General features: G+C 44.3%; 1 protein-coding gene across 6 annotated transcripts in view; it reads left to right on the forward strand.

Annotated features, from left to right (window-relative positions):
• Window positions 1-15,065, forward strand: part of SLC13A3 (solute carrier family 13 member 3) — an 87,279-nt gene that overhangs the window by 51,830 nt on the left and 20,384 nt on the right. For 4 of the 6 annotated variants that reach the window (XM_081256933.1, XM_081256932.1, XM_081256930.1 and 1 more), the window contains 5 exons: window positions 2,397-2,582; window positions 4,810-4,935; window positions 9,141-9,236; window positions 10,212-10,316; window positions 14,666-14,763. In XM_081256933.1, the coding sequence (XP_081113059.1) occupies window positions 2,397-2,582; window positions 4,810-4,935; window positions 9,141-9,236; window positions 10,212-10,316; window positions 14,666-14,763 (611 nt within the window). The remainder of the gene's footprint in view (window positions 1-2,396; window positions 2,583-4,809; window positions 4,936-9,140; window positions 9,237-10,211; window positions 10,317-14,665; window positions 14,764-15,065) is intronic. The other 2 variants (XM_081256935.1, XM_081256931.1) reach the window with 2 other exon arrangements.

Raw genomic sequence — 15,065 nt, forward strand, 5'->3', positions numbered from 1 at the left:
ACAAAAAATATCCTGAGACACCCTTCGCACTTGTGTGACTTAGGAAGTATCTTGACACTGACAGCACATTTAGTCTTTGGTGTCTTTTGTATATAGCAGTGTGGATAAGATCTGGGTGCTTAGAGCCATGCAGGCCTGGCTCTGAAGCCTGGCTTTGCCGCTCACCGGCTCTGTGATCTGGACAAGTCACTTAACCTCTCTGAACCTCAGCTAGTTTCACTTACCAACTGGACATGATATCAGAACCCACCCTCTAGGGCTGTTTTGATATTAAATGAGAACCTGTAGCTAGAGCAGGTTTCTGGGCCTTCCATGCACGGATGGTAATGCTTGTTATTAATGGCATTGTTATCTCGATTTAATGGTGATGAAACAAACAGCAGGAAGTGAAGTGACTTGCTCAAGGCATTGCTGGGCATCAGTCAGGTCTGTTTCATTCATTCAACAAATATTTATAGAGAGCTTACGGTGAGCCAGGTACTGTCAGGGATACAGCAACAAACAGAAAAAAAAAACGCCTGCCCTTGTGGAGAAACAAATACACAAGTAAAATCCATGGTGTGTCAGAAGGTTGGTGAGTGCTATGCAGGAGAACAAAGCAGGAAAGCAGGCTAGGGATGGGGTTGGGGTAAAGGGCAGTTTTTAAATGGGTGGTCAGGGAAGGCCTCACTAAGAAAGTCATTCTTGAGCAAACGGCTGTAGGAGGTGAAGGATCTGTGGGAACAGAGTTCTCAGCAGAAGGACCAGCAGGTGCAAAAGTCCTGAGAGTTCAAAGCAGCCAGGAAGCCAGTGTGGCTGGACCTGGGGGTCAGAGAGATTGCTTGTGTGGCAGGAAGATAATGGTAGAGGGACAGATCATGTGGGACCTCATCGGCCATTGAGGTAGCTTTGACTTTGAATGAGGTGGGAGCTGGTGGAGGGTTCTAGCAGAGGAGGGACATGATTTTACATGAGTTTATCTTATCCCATGGCCTGCGCTCCTTCCTGGCACCTTGTTTGGGGGCTTTGAGTCCAGCTTTGAGATATGGGTTCTATAGTTGGCCCAGCTACTCACTACCATGCAACCTGGGAACCACCTGCCCACGCAGAGCTTGTGCTGAGTCTTTTGGAAAAGAGCTGATCCCCACTCTCTGGAACTCCATGTCCACTGGATGCAGTCCCCAGCCCCACTCCGGGCCTCCGTTTCCCATCCAAACGAGGAAGGGAGTGAACAAGACGAGCCTGAGGGCCCTTTCCCTCTCTCATTCTCCTGTGAGGCTCAGTCTGGTTGGGGCCCCAGGTCTGAGGGAGGCCACAGATTCCTGACCAGGCCTCTCACCCTGAAACGTCAGGCCAAGGCATCTGTCTCCAGGTGCTTCCAGCCGTTGTCTTCCTTTCAGACCCAGATCACAACCCCACTGCCCTCTGGAGAAGGGGCCCCTCATGTTAGTAATTAAGGCCTGAAGATATTTGAACTATCTTTCATTCTTTAAAAGAAATTGATTTGTTAGGCAGGGACAATTCTTAGTTTTATTTGCTTGTAAACATTTTATAATTGCACAAGTAAAAAGAAAAAAACTCTTAAACAAAAAGAAAAATGTTCTCAGTATCTCACTCCCAAAGATAGATTAGAACAGTTAAGTAAATACGATTCTAGACTGTTTCTTGATATCTCTCTATATACATAAGTGCATTTCTTTATTTAAAAAAATTGATCATGCTACATATGCCACTTTATAACGCATCATCTCACTTAGTGGAGTGTAGTGGACATCTTTTCACCTCAGTAAATTTGTGTCAACATCATTATCTTTTAATCATATAATTAACAATTCTTAATTTTATTTTTCCCCCAAACTCCTCAACTGTACCAGGAAAATAACCCAGATAGTACAAATAAAAAGCAAAAGAGGAAAAAAATCCATAATTCCGTCCCCAAGAAAGGCACCAAAACAACTTTGTGTATACCATTCTAGACTTTTCTTAATATTCATATATTCATGAAATATGTGCATATTTTTAAAATAAAAAAACTAAGTAGTGCTTTTACCTACCTTTTCACTTTATATAATGGACATCTTTCATTTTAATAAACACCCATCTGCATCACCATTTTTAATAGCTGCATTGGTATTCCATCCAGAAAGAGGATCATCTTTTTTAGCCAATCCCTTTTTGATGGTTATTTAGGTTGTTTTCCATTTAAATTATATTTAATACCAGTTATTACTTTAGGACAACTTCTCAGAGTAGAACACTTAAGCTGAAGGGTTGCACATTTTTAGAGGTTTTTGGAGCCTGTGCCAATAGCCTTCTAGAAAGTTCACTTAGCTCTCCCGTCCTGGGCAGTGTGTTTCCCCATAAGGCCAGGAATTCTGAGTGTCTTCTGAATGGCTTCTCTTTGGGTTTGTTTAAAGCAAAGACTGTCCTGAGGAGGCGGAGGCTCCAACGGATCTCCAGGCTAACTCTAAGAAGGAGGAGGAATATCGCAGGAACATCTGGAAGGGCTTCCTCATCTCCATCCCCTACTCGGCCAGCATCGGGGGCACCGCCACCCTCACGGGCACGGCCCCCAACCTCATCCTGCTTGGCCAGCTCAAGAGGTAAAAGCCAGCGCCGCCCCCCTCCCCAGCACTGGGGTTTCTGTTCCTTCTACTCTTCTCCTCCTCCATCCAACATTCAGGGGTGTCTGTTGAATGTCTTCTATTGGCCAGGCTCTGGGGAGCCAGCGATGCACAAACCCCAGCAAAGTCCTTACTCTGGGGCACCTCCATTCTGGTGGGAGAGACAAGCAATACAGGAAAAAGCAAAAGAATATATAACATGTGGGTGTGACGAGTTATGAAATAAAGCAGAATAATGGAGTGGAGGTGACAGGAGTGATGCTGTTTTATGTAGGTTGGTCATGGATGTGTGATCTCTCTGATACGGTGACATTTGAGCAGAGACTTAGAAGTGAGGGGGTGAACTCTGTGGACACAGGAGGGAAGAGCATCCCAGACAGAGGGAATAGCTCGTACAAAGGTGGGACTGTCCTGGGGAACAGCACAAAGACCAGCCAGGCTGGGGTTCAGAAGGGGATAAGGTAAGAAGAGGCCAGACTAAGGCAACAATTGTAAGGACGCAGCTCTTCCTAAAAGTGAGATGGGGAGTCAGAGGAGAGCTGAGAGCCGAGGGGTGACATGATATGACATCTGCTTCTAAAACCAACCCCGGTGGGAGGTGTTGGTGTGTGGCTGTGATGTGCCGTGAGAAGCTTTGCAACCAGCCACACGGGCCAGCAGTGGAGTGGATTCTGCCAAGAAGTGAAATCTCCCCATCGCTGAAACTGTTCAAGCAGAGGCTGGGTGGCCATCTGTCAGGGCGTGAGAATCAGAGAAGGATTCGACAAGATGGCTTGTCGTTGATTCCATTATTCCAAACCTCTTAGTCTGAAGATTTAAAAAATCCTTAGAATCCTTCAAGATTCCAAGTATTTTCAGATTCCAGGATTCTGAGAGGTGGGGTTTCTAAGATTTCATTGCAGTAGAGATGCACTTAATATATGAATGTAAGCATTTGACAAACAAACAGCAACAAAATTATTTGATATTCAACATGGCCACATGTGCTGGCCAGCTTCTTTATCTGGTATTCAACCAAAGAATCAAGGACTTACTGGGATGATGGAGGGAAAGCCGGTTGGGTTGGTCTTCCTGAGAGTGGGCTTGGTGTACATAAATCAGTACTATACTTGCGGGTAGTCAAAGTTATTTTCATGAGAAAACTTAAGTACGCCCATGTCTTACCTCATGAACCAATTTTAAAACCTTAACCCTGCACCATATTCTCAGGTTCTCAAATCCTTTGATTTTAAGAGTATGATGAAAAACAGTGATTCTCAGCCATGGGTGCATTTTAGAGTCTCCAGGGAAGGTGAAAAAAAAAATATGCTTGGATCTCGGTTGCAGAGATTCTGATTCAGGAGGTATGGGATGGGGGCCAGGTATCAGTATTCCCCCATTTGATTTCAGCCCACTGCAAACCTTTGGTGTCTTTTTGTCTCCATTCTTTGAGCAAGACTTGGCTGTGAGACTGGAAAACCAGAAGCCAAGATGGCCCTGCTTCAGATGTAGGGACGATCTGGGCTGACCCTTTAGTCTCCTCCATTAGCAGGAAGTGCCAGCAAACGGGCAGTTGACTGGGAGGACAAAGCAGAGTGTTGGGTATTAGTTCTTGCTGGAGCACATCCCCAGGGCTGGACAGGAAAGACGTGGGCTCTGGGGGCCTCAGGGGCTGATCCTGAGTTGGGGGTTGGGGAGAATGGGAGGGCATTTGCTATCAGAGGGTTTTTAGGCTGCCTGTCTGCTCTGATGTGAGCAAGCCTTTGTTCCGACTTGAAAAGAAATTAGGGGGAAAATGCTGGAGCTGTAAGTAGAAGTATCAAACGAAGGATTTTGAGTAAAGTGCACGCAAATTACATGCAAATCATATACAACATTTAATTGCACAAGCTAGGACCTTCTGGTCAGGAAGGAGGGTATTTGAAAGGAATATGGGGTTAATGTGGGGTTCTGAATCCCCATCGGGGAACCTGGGGAGACAAGGAAATGGCTGCCCTGAATGTTCTCCTTGGTCTTTGCTCCCCAAATACAATTTTATTAGTTTATTCTGATCATGCACAATATAGACACATTATAGAACACTCAGAAAATACAGAAGAGAAATTGGAACGACGTTCAATCCCACTGTTAATATTTAGCGTACTTCCTTTGGTTTTCCTCTGTAAGTATACGTGCATCCATCGGCGTGGCTGACCTCGGCGGGCTCTCACCTCCCTCTTTTCTCCAGTTTCTTCCCACAGTGCGACGTGGTGAATTTCGGCTCCTGGTTCATCTTCGCCTTCCCTCTCATGCTGCTGTTCCTGTTGGTGGGCTGGCTCTGGATCTCCTTCCTGTATGGAGGGATAACCCTGAGGTACCCTGGGGTTTCACCTGAGCTTTGCGGCGGGATGAACCGTGCTCAGTAGCGAGTGGCCGTCCTAAGTCGTTACAGTTTCATGTCAAATGTGGTGCCTGTAGTCCTCCTCGCCTCCCAGGGATGTGGGGATCACAGGTGGTGTGGGAACCCACCTGCTAAGCCCAGGCCCTTAGTGAATGTCGCTCACCATCAATAATTACTAACAGCGTTGTTACTTAGGTAAAGTACACACTCATATCAGAGGAGCAGATGTGCCGTGTTTCCCATTTCACGGGGCCTCAATACAGGAGAGAGTCCGGGGGTCATGAGGACAAGGTATCAAATAACATCGACTCAGACAGTGAGAAAAATATTCCTTTATCGACGCATGTAGAATCCATCTGCTTCTGCTGGGGAGAAAGTCTCAGTAGGGTGAGGAAAAACTTTAACTCTCTAACCTTTCCAAATTGGCCTTTTACAAAAGAAAGAGCAAGCCTCAGGCCCAGAGACTAAAGCCAGCAGTGGTATCTAGCCATTTTGCTTTGCTTTCATGTCTTTATTTTTGTGGGTACTTTCTATGTATGACAAGTGATTCTTGTTTTCTACGTATGGGAGCGATAGAGAGTTTTCCATTTAAATACATTTCTTTAACTAAAATGCTGAGTCTAGTTGGAGGAAAATATTAAGGAGACATGAGCCCTGTGGTATGTGGCTATAGGAACGTTTGTGAAAGTAGGTTATGAATGCCTGGAGTTTGGAGAATACTAAAATAGGAGCTGCAGCTCAGGGCTGGGGTAGCAGGCATGTCATAAAGTCATTTTCTGACTCAGTCCCCTCACCTCTCTGGGCCTTAATTTTTCTCATCTGTAAAATGGGACCAGTAAGAGCTACTCTGGATCAAAGAGATGTGAAAACACCTTGAGAATAGAAAGGCTCTTATCGTGGTGTTCCTTGATCCCTCAGAGCAGAAACTCAGGGTTCAAAGCCCAGCTTAGCTGAGAGAAGCAAGCCCAGACATTGGACTCAGATAAACCAGAGTTCACATCATGGTTCTGCATGACCTTGAGCAGCTCTGGCTGAGCCTTTGCTTCTTTAATTTCTTCACTTGTAGTTGGGGGATAATAATGAGCTACAGCTAAAATAAAGTCTAAATGAGGGAGAGTGCGAAAACTGCCCAGCGCTGAGCCTGAAACAGAGCCCCTTTCTCCTGTCTGTTCCTTGGACATCTGCAATACTTGGTCTCGGAGGAGGCTGTGATGAAGGAAATGCAGGTGGAGGGAAGCCCAGTGAGAGAGGTATTTCTGGGTGGGTAGCAGGAAAGGTTCCGGCCAATCCCATGACACCACCTTCCCTCAGCAAGTATCCACCGAGCATCTGCTACGTGCCTGGTCCTGTCACACAGGTGCTGAGGATGCAGCCCCTGGGCAAGGCTGAGGCATTCCTGCCCTTGGGGAGCTTGCAGTCTAGGTCGGGGGAGACAGACAGTGAACAACTAATCAAAGCAGAAATACCAGTCATGATTAGTGCTGGGAGGGAAATGGATGGTGAGATCTGAGGGTGCACACTAGAGGGCTCTCACCTTGCTGGGAGGGCAGGAGAGCTTCCTTGGGAAAGTGCCTTTGGAGCAGGAATAGGAAGAGTGAATAGATTAACTCAGTAAAGGGAAGAAGGAGATAGGGGTGATGAAGAGCATTCCGGGCCGATAGAGCAATGAGTGCAAAGGCCCCCAGGCCAGAGGTAGCAAGGGGTCTTCTGGAAATGAAAAAAGGTTAAAGGGACTGAGTTCAGGGTGTGAGGGAGATTTGTGGGCGATGAGGCAAAATGATCAACTGGGCAAGATTTTACCTCCCCCCACCTCCCCCCGACCCAGGGACTTTTGGCCACATCTGGAGACATTTTGGTTGTCACAGCCGAGGAAGTACTACTGGGGTCCATGGGGTAGAGGCCAGAGATGCTACGAAACATTCTACAATATACAAGTCAACCCCCTACACCAAAGAATTATCCCACCTCACGACAAAGAATGACCCTGCCCCAATACTGTCAAGAGCTCCAAGACTGAGAAACCCTGGGCTAGATCACGGAGGGCCTTGTGGGACATGGATCTTCACAAAAAAGAACCGTTGTGAGTTTTTTAAAAAGCATTTATTTGTTTAATTTGCATAAGCAACACATACACACGGTTCAAAAATCAAAAACAATACAAAGAGGTATGCAGTGAGGATTCTTCCCAGCCGTGCCTTCGATTACCCAGTACATCCCTCCCAAACAGGTATCCACTTTTATTGGTTTCTCGGGTAATCTTCCAGAGTTTCCATAAGCAAATACAAGCAGATACTATATATTTTCTGGTGACTGGTCTCCCTGACAGATACCATTTTGTATAGTAACAGGTATTTTTGTAAGGTAGATTTCCATAGGAGGGATTTCTTTTTTTTTTTTTTTTTTTTTAATTTATTTTTGGCTGCGTTGGGTCTTTGTTGCTGCGCACAGGCTTTTCTCTAGTTGCGTCGACCAGGGGCTACTCTTCGTTGCGGTGGGCGGGCTTCTCATTGCAGTGGCTTCTCTTGTTGCGGAGCACGGGCTCTAGGCGCATGGGCTTCAATAGTTGTGGCTCAGGGACTTAGCTGCTCCGCGGCTTGTGGTATCTTCCCGGACGGGGGCTCAAACCTGTGTCCCCTGCGTTGGCAGGCGGATTCTCAACCACTGCGCCACCAGGGAAGCCCCATAGGAGGGATTTCTGGGTCAGAGAATAAACACTTTATTTTAATAGATATTGTCGAGTCATTCTCCATAGGAATTGCACTAATTTGTTCCCCCATTTACAATGTATGAGAGTGTCTGTTTCCATGCAACAAAGTGGATTTTTGCCAATCTGATCAGAGAAAAATAATTTGCATTTATTTTAGAAGTAATTTTGAGAAACTTTTCATACTGAGGAGCAATATGAAAACTTTTCATATATTCATGGGAGACCCTGGTATTTCCTTTCCTGTGAATTGTTAAACTGTGTGTTTATATCCTTTGTACATTAAAAAAAATTGATTGTTGGTCTTGGTTTTACTGATTTCAAGTACTCTTTCTATACTGAAAGATTAGTGCTTATTTTGAGTATGAGTTGCAAATATTTTTTCCTGATTTTTTACTTTGCTTATAGTGCTTTCTTCCATGCAGAATTTTCTAGAAACATTTTATGTAGATGAATTTATCAATCTTTTCTTATGTGTCTTCTGAATTTTCAATTACAGTTAGAAAGGTCTTCCCATTATAGGAGTTATAAAAGAATAACCCCATGTTTTCTTCTAGTATTTTAATATTTTTAAATTTTTTTTATCTATTTGGAGCTTATCCTTAGGGTACAGTGTAAGGATCCAACCTTGGGGTACAGGTTTGGATCCAACTTTTTTTTTGTTCCGGATGGCCATCCAGTTGTCCTGATACCATTTACTGACACACAAATGTTTTTAATTTTAATGAAGTCAATTTATCTATTTTTGGTTGCTTGTGCTTTTCGTATCATGTCTAAGAAATATTTGCCTAATCTGAAGCCATGAAAATTTACCCTTATGTTTTCTTTGAAAAAATGTTACAGGTCTAGCTCTTCTTCTTTTTAGGTCTTTGATCCATTTTGAGTTAAATTTTGTATGTGGTATGAGGTAGGGGTCCACATTCATCTTTTTGCATGTGGCTATCCAGTTGTCTTAACACCATTTGATGAAAGACTATTCTTTCCCCATTGAATGGTGTTGGTACCCTTATCAAAAATCAATTGACCATAGAAATGTGGGTTTATTTCTGGACTCTCAATTCGATTCCATTGATCTATATGTCTAACATCAATGACTGAATAGGTCATCTTTTCTACACCAAGCTGGGATACCAACTTTATCATAGATTGAATCCCCATTTATGGTTTTGTCTATTTCTGGACTTTCTATTTTATTTCCTTGGTTTGTCTGTTTATTCATGAGTCTGTTTGACCCCCTAAAGGATTTTAAGCCTGGGAACCATATGATCAGATTCACATTTTAAAAAGACTATCCAGGCTCTAGGTGGGCAGAACAGATTTTAGAAAGGGAACATAGAGGCAGGCAGACCACTCAGCAGGCTGTTGCAGAGTCTCCAAAACAGAGATAGTGAGATCTGGCCAGATGGTGGTGGGGTAGATGAGACGTTAGTTAGACTGCAGTGGCCATTCCTAACCTCCCCACTTTCTGTTTCAGGGGCTGGAGGAAGAAGAAATCTGAGATCAGAAGTGACGCAGAAAAAAGAGCTCGAGCCATGATTCAGGAGGAATTCCAGAACCTGGGGCCCATCAAGTACGTGGCACAGGGGTTCTCAGAGTGGGGAGAGAGCCAGGTACTAGACTTTCAGGAGAGCTGCCTCTTGGCTTAATCCCTGACCCCCTTGGAGACTGAGTCCCAAGGGGATTTCAGGACCAACAGCCTGGGAGCCTAGAGATGGAGGGTAGGGAGATGACTTACACAGTCAGCTCTTGCCCTGTCGCTGGGGTAGATACCCTGAGGACCAGTAAGCCTCTCAGGTTGAACTTGGAAGGGGACCCTGTCACCTTCCCGCCTAATGCACACTTTCCTTCCTGGTTCATGGAATACCCGATGCTGCCTTGGGTGGCTTCCAGAACCTTGTTTAGCGCATATTTCTCACATAGTGAAAATAACTAAGAGTTAGCAGGCCTTCACACAAGGTCTGACTCTGCCACTAATTTCTTGTGTAGCCTTGGGCAAGGCACTAACCCTCTCTGGGCCCTGCTCCCTGATCTGTGAAATGGGCGCATTGGGTAGATGTTTGCTCCAACATTTAGGGATTCTCTCTTTCTGCCTCTGTCTACCCCTCTCTCCATGTCTGTCCCTCTCCGTGTCTGTCCCCCTCTGTATGTATGACTGTTCCTCTCTCTTTGCCTACCTCTCTGTTTCTGTCAGTTTCCTTTCTCTCTGCTTTTCTGACTCTGTCTCTGTTTCACTTCTTTCTCTCTCTGGATTGTCCCTAGGACTATGGGAAATTCCCAGCGGGAATGATATGAATGGTTTGTGGGGAGGGGTGCCTGATGCTCAGGAAGGACCCTAGGGCAGCATGGGAGCCCCAGGAAAGGAATCACTTACACCTGGGACACCACTCCCCTCACTTTCAGGACCACCTGGGGAGTGAACTACTTCCAGCTTTCAGAGGTAGGGCCTGGCCCAGTCACACCCAGTGGGCCCCTGCCCGAGGGCTTCCTGTGCTGTGGTCCGGCCACAGCCCACGGTCACCATGGTGTCTGCATCTCTGTGCCACAGGTTTGCCGAACAGGCCGTGTTCATCCTTTTCTGCATATTCGCCATCCTCCTCTTCTCCCGGGACCCGAAGTTCATCCCCGGCTGGGCCAGCCTCTTCACCCCTGGGTGAGACTCTGGGGACCCATGGGATGGCGTCCAACAGGGAAGACTCGGGGCTGGGCCGCCAGAGCTGAGGAGGCAGTGCAGCTGGGGAGAACTGGGCTAGGTTTCCACCTCTCATCCCATGTAATTATTAACAGTTCCTTCTTTTGCCCTCAAAAGAGTTTAGGTTTGGATGACAAAACATTTAGGGTCTCACGTGTTAAGAGCTTTGCCTTTGGAGTCAGACAGAACTGGGTTCGAATGCCAGCTCCGCCACTTACAAACTGTGCAACCCTGAGCACGTCATTCATTCATTCATTCACTCAAACAACTTTTATTGAGCACCTATTTTGTGTTAAACATTATGCCAGCACCTGGGGACAGAGATAAAAACAAATAGACAACAAAATAACTGCGAATTGTAATGAGTGCTATGAAAGAAGGAGTGAGAGGGTTATACTATAAAAGAATGGAGTGGGGGGCATTGACTTTGGATAGCTCTGGAAAGAACCAAAGTTTAGGAAGAGTAAAAATTAGAGACACACTGGGAATATCTACTAAAAGCCTGAGGTGGAAATCAACATTTGAAAACTGAAAGAAGCCCAGTGTAACCAGGGCCTGGTGGGAGGGAGGAAAATTGGCAGACATGTGACTGGAAGGGCAGGTGAGGACCAGACCATGAAGGGTCTTGTTGGACATGCTAAGAGTTTTGGTCTTGTTTTGTTTTTTTTTTAATGGGAGATCAGTAGCAAGCTATTGGAGGGTTTTAAGGTACTTAATCTCTCTGTGCCTCAGCGTTCTCATCTGTAAAATGGTATTGTAAATAGTCCAATTCTCATTGAATTGTTCTAAGGAGCAGTGAGTTAATACATGTCAAATGATTAGAATGGCACCTAGAAAGAGCTCAATCACATGTTAGCTGTATTTATTAGGGAATGGATAGTGGGGGCAAAATATAGGTAGGGAGAACAGTTAGGAACTATACCACCACCTAGATGATCCCAGCGGTCGTCGAACCAAGGCTCATGGACCAAATCTGGTCCACCGCTTGTTTTTGAATTTTTTAAAATGTTTTCAAGTGGCTAGGAGAAACATTTTGTGGCACATGAACATTATATGAAATGCAAATTTCAGTATCTACAAATAAAGTTTTATTGGAACACAGCCACACCTATTCACTTATGTATTGTCTGTGGCTGTTTTTGTATTGTGTGCCCTTTATAGGAGATGTTTACTGAACCCTGGTTGAGGACGAAAGCTTCGATGGCTTGAATGAAAGTGGTGGCAATGGAGATGGAGCAGACAAGATATATTTCAAAGTTGGAAATGATAGGACTTGCTACTGGGTGGGATTTGGGGGCCTGAGGGAAAGGAGTAGCTGCATAGATGGGTAGTTGGAGAATAACATTTCTTTAGGGGGTTGGGGGTGGCTTATCAACAGTTCCATTTTGGAGTTGTTTTAGACGTGTCAAGTCTAGAATGCCTTTCAAATACTGCAAAGGGTAGTTGGATGCGCAAGCCTGAAGCTCAGAGGAGTCAGGTTGCAGATATAAATCTGGGGGTCACCATATAAATTTCCAGTTTAAATCCCTAGGAATTGATGGGCTCAGCCAGGGAAAGCATATAGGAGCGTAGAGAAGACTCTGAGGAACCCCAACATTTAGGAGCTGGGTAGAGAATGATCCCATTAGAGAAAATGGAGAAGAAGCAGTCAGCGAGGTAGGGGGAAACACTGGAGCAACGGACTAGCGCAGGCCAAGAGAGGGGAATGTTTAAGGAAAGAGTGAGTGGGCAAATGTGTCAGATTCTGGTGTGAGTTAGAACACGATTAGATGGAAGATACATCCTCTGGATTTGGCGAGCTCTGATGATTTTGATCAGCACCATCCAATAGAGATGTAATGTGAACCACAAATGTGATTTTAAATTTTTTAGTAGTCACATAAAAAAGTAAAAAAAACCCAAACAGATGAAATTAATTTGAATAATGTATTTTATTTAACACTATATCATTTCAATATGTAATCCATATAATAAATTATTGTTGAGCTATTTTACATTCTTTTTTCCACACTAAATCTTCAAAATCTTATGTGTGTTTTACACCTGCCACATTTAGTCTTGTCACATTTCAAGTGTCCACTAGACACATGTGGCTCATGGTGACCATACTGGATAGAGCAGCCCTACACACTTCACCCTCTGAGCCTCAGACTCCCCCCACCCCTGGTAAAATGGGGGATACACGTTCCCATTTCATGAGGGTTCTTATGAGGAAGAAACAATATAATATCATGGAGCCAAAAGAAGTGGCTCTTATTACCATTCTTTAATTTTGCCAAAATGTAGGTACTTTGGGGTTTTTTTCAAATGAAAACTGGTGTTATAAATAAACATTCCAACAATAGTGAAAATCACTTAGAACTTCAGTCTCCAGTTCTGATGTATGTCTTTTTTCTGACTTAAAAAATGCCTGTCTGGGAACCGTTCTACATCTTGATCGCATTGGTGGTTACAGGACCGTATACATTAGTCAAAGCTCATTGAACTATATCCTTAAAATGGGTGCATTTTATGGCATGTTAATTATACCTCAATACAACTAATTTTAAAACACATGCAAACTCACTAAAAAGAAGCCTAGCAAACACAAGAATTTTTTAAACAGAAATGTGATTACAGTAAACATAGTATTTGTTGTTTTTTTTAACTTTTTATTGTATATTGGAGTACAGTTGATTGACGATGTTGTGATAGTCTCAGGTGCACAGCACAGGGACTCGGTTCTACATGAGTCACATGAAACACAGTATTTGTGATCTGCTTTTTTCTTGTTGTTTAGTTACAAAATTATGCTCATTATAAAAGACTCAAACAATGCTAAATTGAAAAAGTAAAAGTTAGTTTTCCTTCATTCCCCAGAGATTATCACAATTAACAGTGTGGTGTAGAACATTTCAGATATACACACACAACCCATGTTAATATATACACACATACATATATGTTTACATATAACAAAAAATGGGAAAATGCAATAATACGATCATAGACAACCTGCTATTTCTGACCTACTTCATTCTTTTTAAACAGTGCATTGTAGTCTATAGAATGGGCGCATCTTAATTTATTTAACCAATTCCTTTTTGGATTGGGTCCAATACTGCAGATAAAAACTTGCTTGTTAAAAAAAATTTACAAGGTAACTTGGTTGTATTTCCATGTCAAATGTAACAATTGATAATATCTTTTATCCTTTTTTTGAACAGCTGAGGGGTATTTCATTATATATATTGTAATACACAATGTATTTAAACATGTCCCTACTAAAAATCCTCCATTTTTTCTAATCTTATCAATAATGAACATCCCGGTACATAATCTGTGTACAAGAGCCCAATTATTTCCTGAGGATAAACTCCTAGAGGTACAACAACTGGATTAAGGGGTATTCACATGTAAAGTTTTGAAATGTATTGCCAGCATGTGTTTCTCAGCATCCTCATTAGATATTATCACCCTTTTCACGTTTTGCCTGTCTGTTAGCATGTGTTTTGATCTGTATTTCTCTATTACAGTGATATTGACCATCTTTTCCAGTTTCTTGGCTGTTTGAATACTCTTATTCCCGAATGTGTGGGCTGAAAGCCCTTTTGTTGGCACTTGGCTCTGTGCTTCATTGAACTTGGAGCCAGATATATCTGAGTTCAAGGCCATCTCCTCTACAGACTATGGTCTGGCCCTGACCAAGTTGCTATTGCTCTTTGAGCCTCAGATTCCTCATCTGAAATGGAAGATGCCTGCCCTCAAGGGCTGTTTCTGAGACTTCTGTGGGCTTAATGTCTCCACAGGACATGATGTGGATCCTTGGAAGATGGTAGTGAGGTTTTGAGGGGCTGTGAGGTGGGCTCCATCTGGGCTCTGCTGGTGTGAATGGGCTGCATCTCCATGTACTAAGCTGCCCATCCCAGGAGGAAGGCAAGCAGGAGCTGAACAAATACATACAGGACTGTTACAGGAGCCCCGGTTATGGTGATGCATGGGGGTACCATAGACCCCAGCCTTCTGTGGCTCTCAGATTCTCCCCTCTTTGATCAAGTCCCTCTTCCTAGGGCCCTTGAAATGGGAGGATAAGCATTTGTTTGGCTCAAGCAGAGTCTAAATGCCCCAGGGAGCAGTGGATAAAGAGCTTCTGCATCCGTGGGTGGTTGCATCCCTGCTGATAGCAGTGCAGAACAGAATCCGGTGGCCTCCAACAATGTTCCCTTCATGGAGGGCCTAATTCCCTTCGACAAATCCTCATTTGCGAATCTGCCAAACCTTGGCCTGCTGAGATGCCCAGGGTCACATGCTCTGGGGCCTTGTCATTGTAGGTTTATTTCTGATGCTGTCACGGGCGTGTCCATTGTCACCGTCTTGTTCTTCTTCCCGTCCCAAAAGCCATCTCTCAAGTGGTGGTTTGACTTTAAAGGTAAGGTGGGCAAGGCTGGGGTGTCGGTGGCCTGGAGCGTGGTCATCAGTGGCCTGAAGGCAGGGCCCTCCTGGGACTGACAGCCCTGTTGTACTAATCACGTGGTGCTGCTTCTTCCCTTTCCCTGTCTGAGCATTTACCATGTCTGGGTACTCAGTGCTGCCAGAGGTAACAGTCCAGGGCAGGGATTAGCAACTCTAGTCCATGGGCCAAATCCGGCTGGCTGGCTGTTTTTATACAGCCTGTGAGCTAAGAATAATGGCTTTCACATTCTTAAAATGGTTGAAAAGAATCAAAAGAAA

The sequence above is a fragment of the Mesoplodon bidens genome, assembly GCF_964165515.1.
Source record: "Mesoplodon bidens genome assembly, chromosome: 15".
Taxonomy (NCBI): Eukaryota; Metazoa; Chordata; class Mammalia; order Artiodactyla; family Ziphiidae; genus Mesoplodon; species Mesoplodon bidens.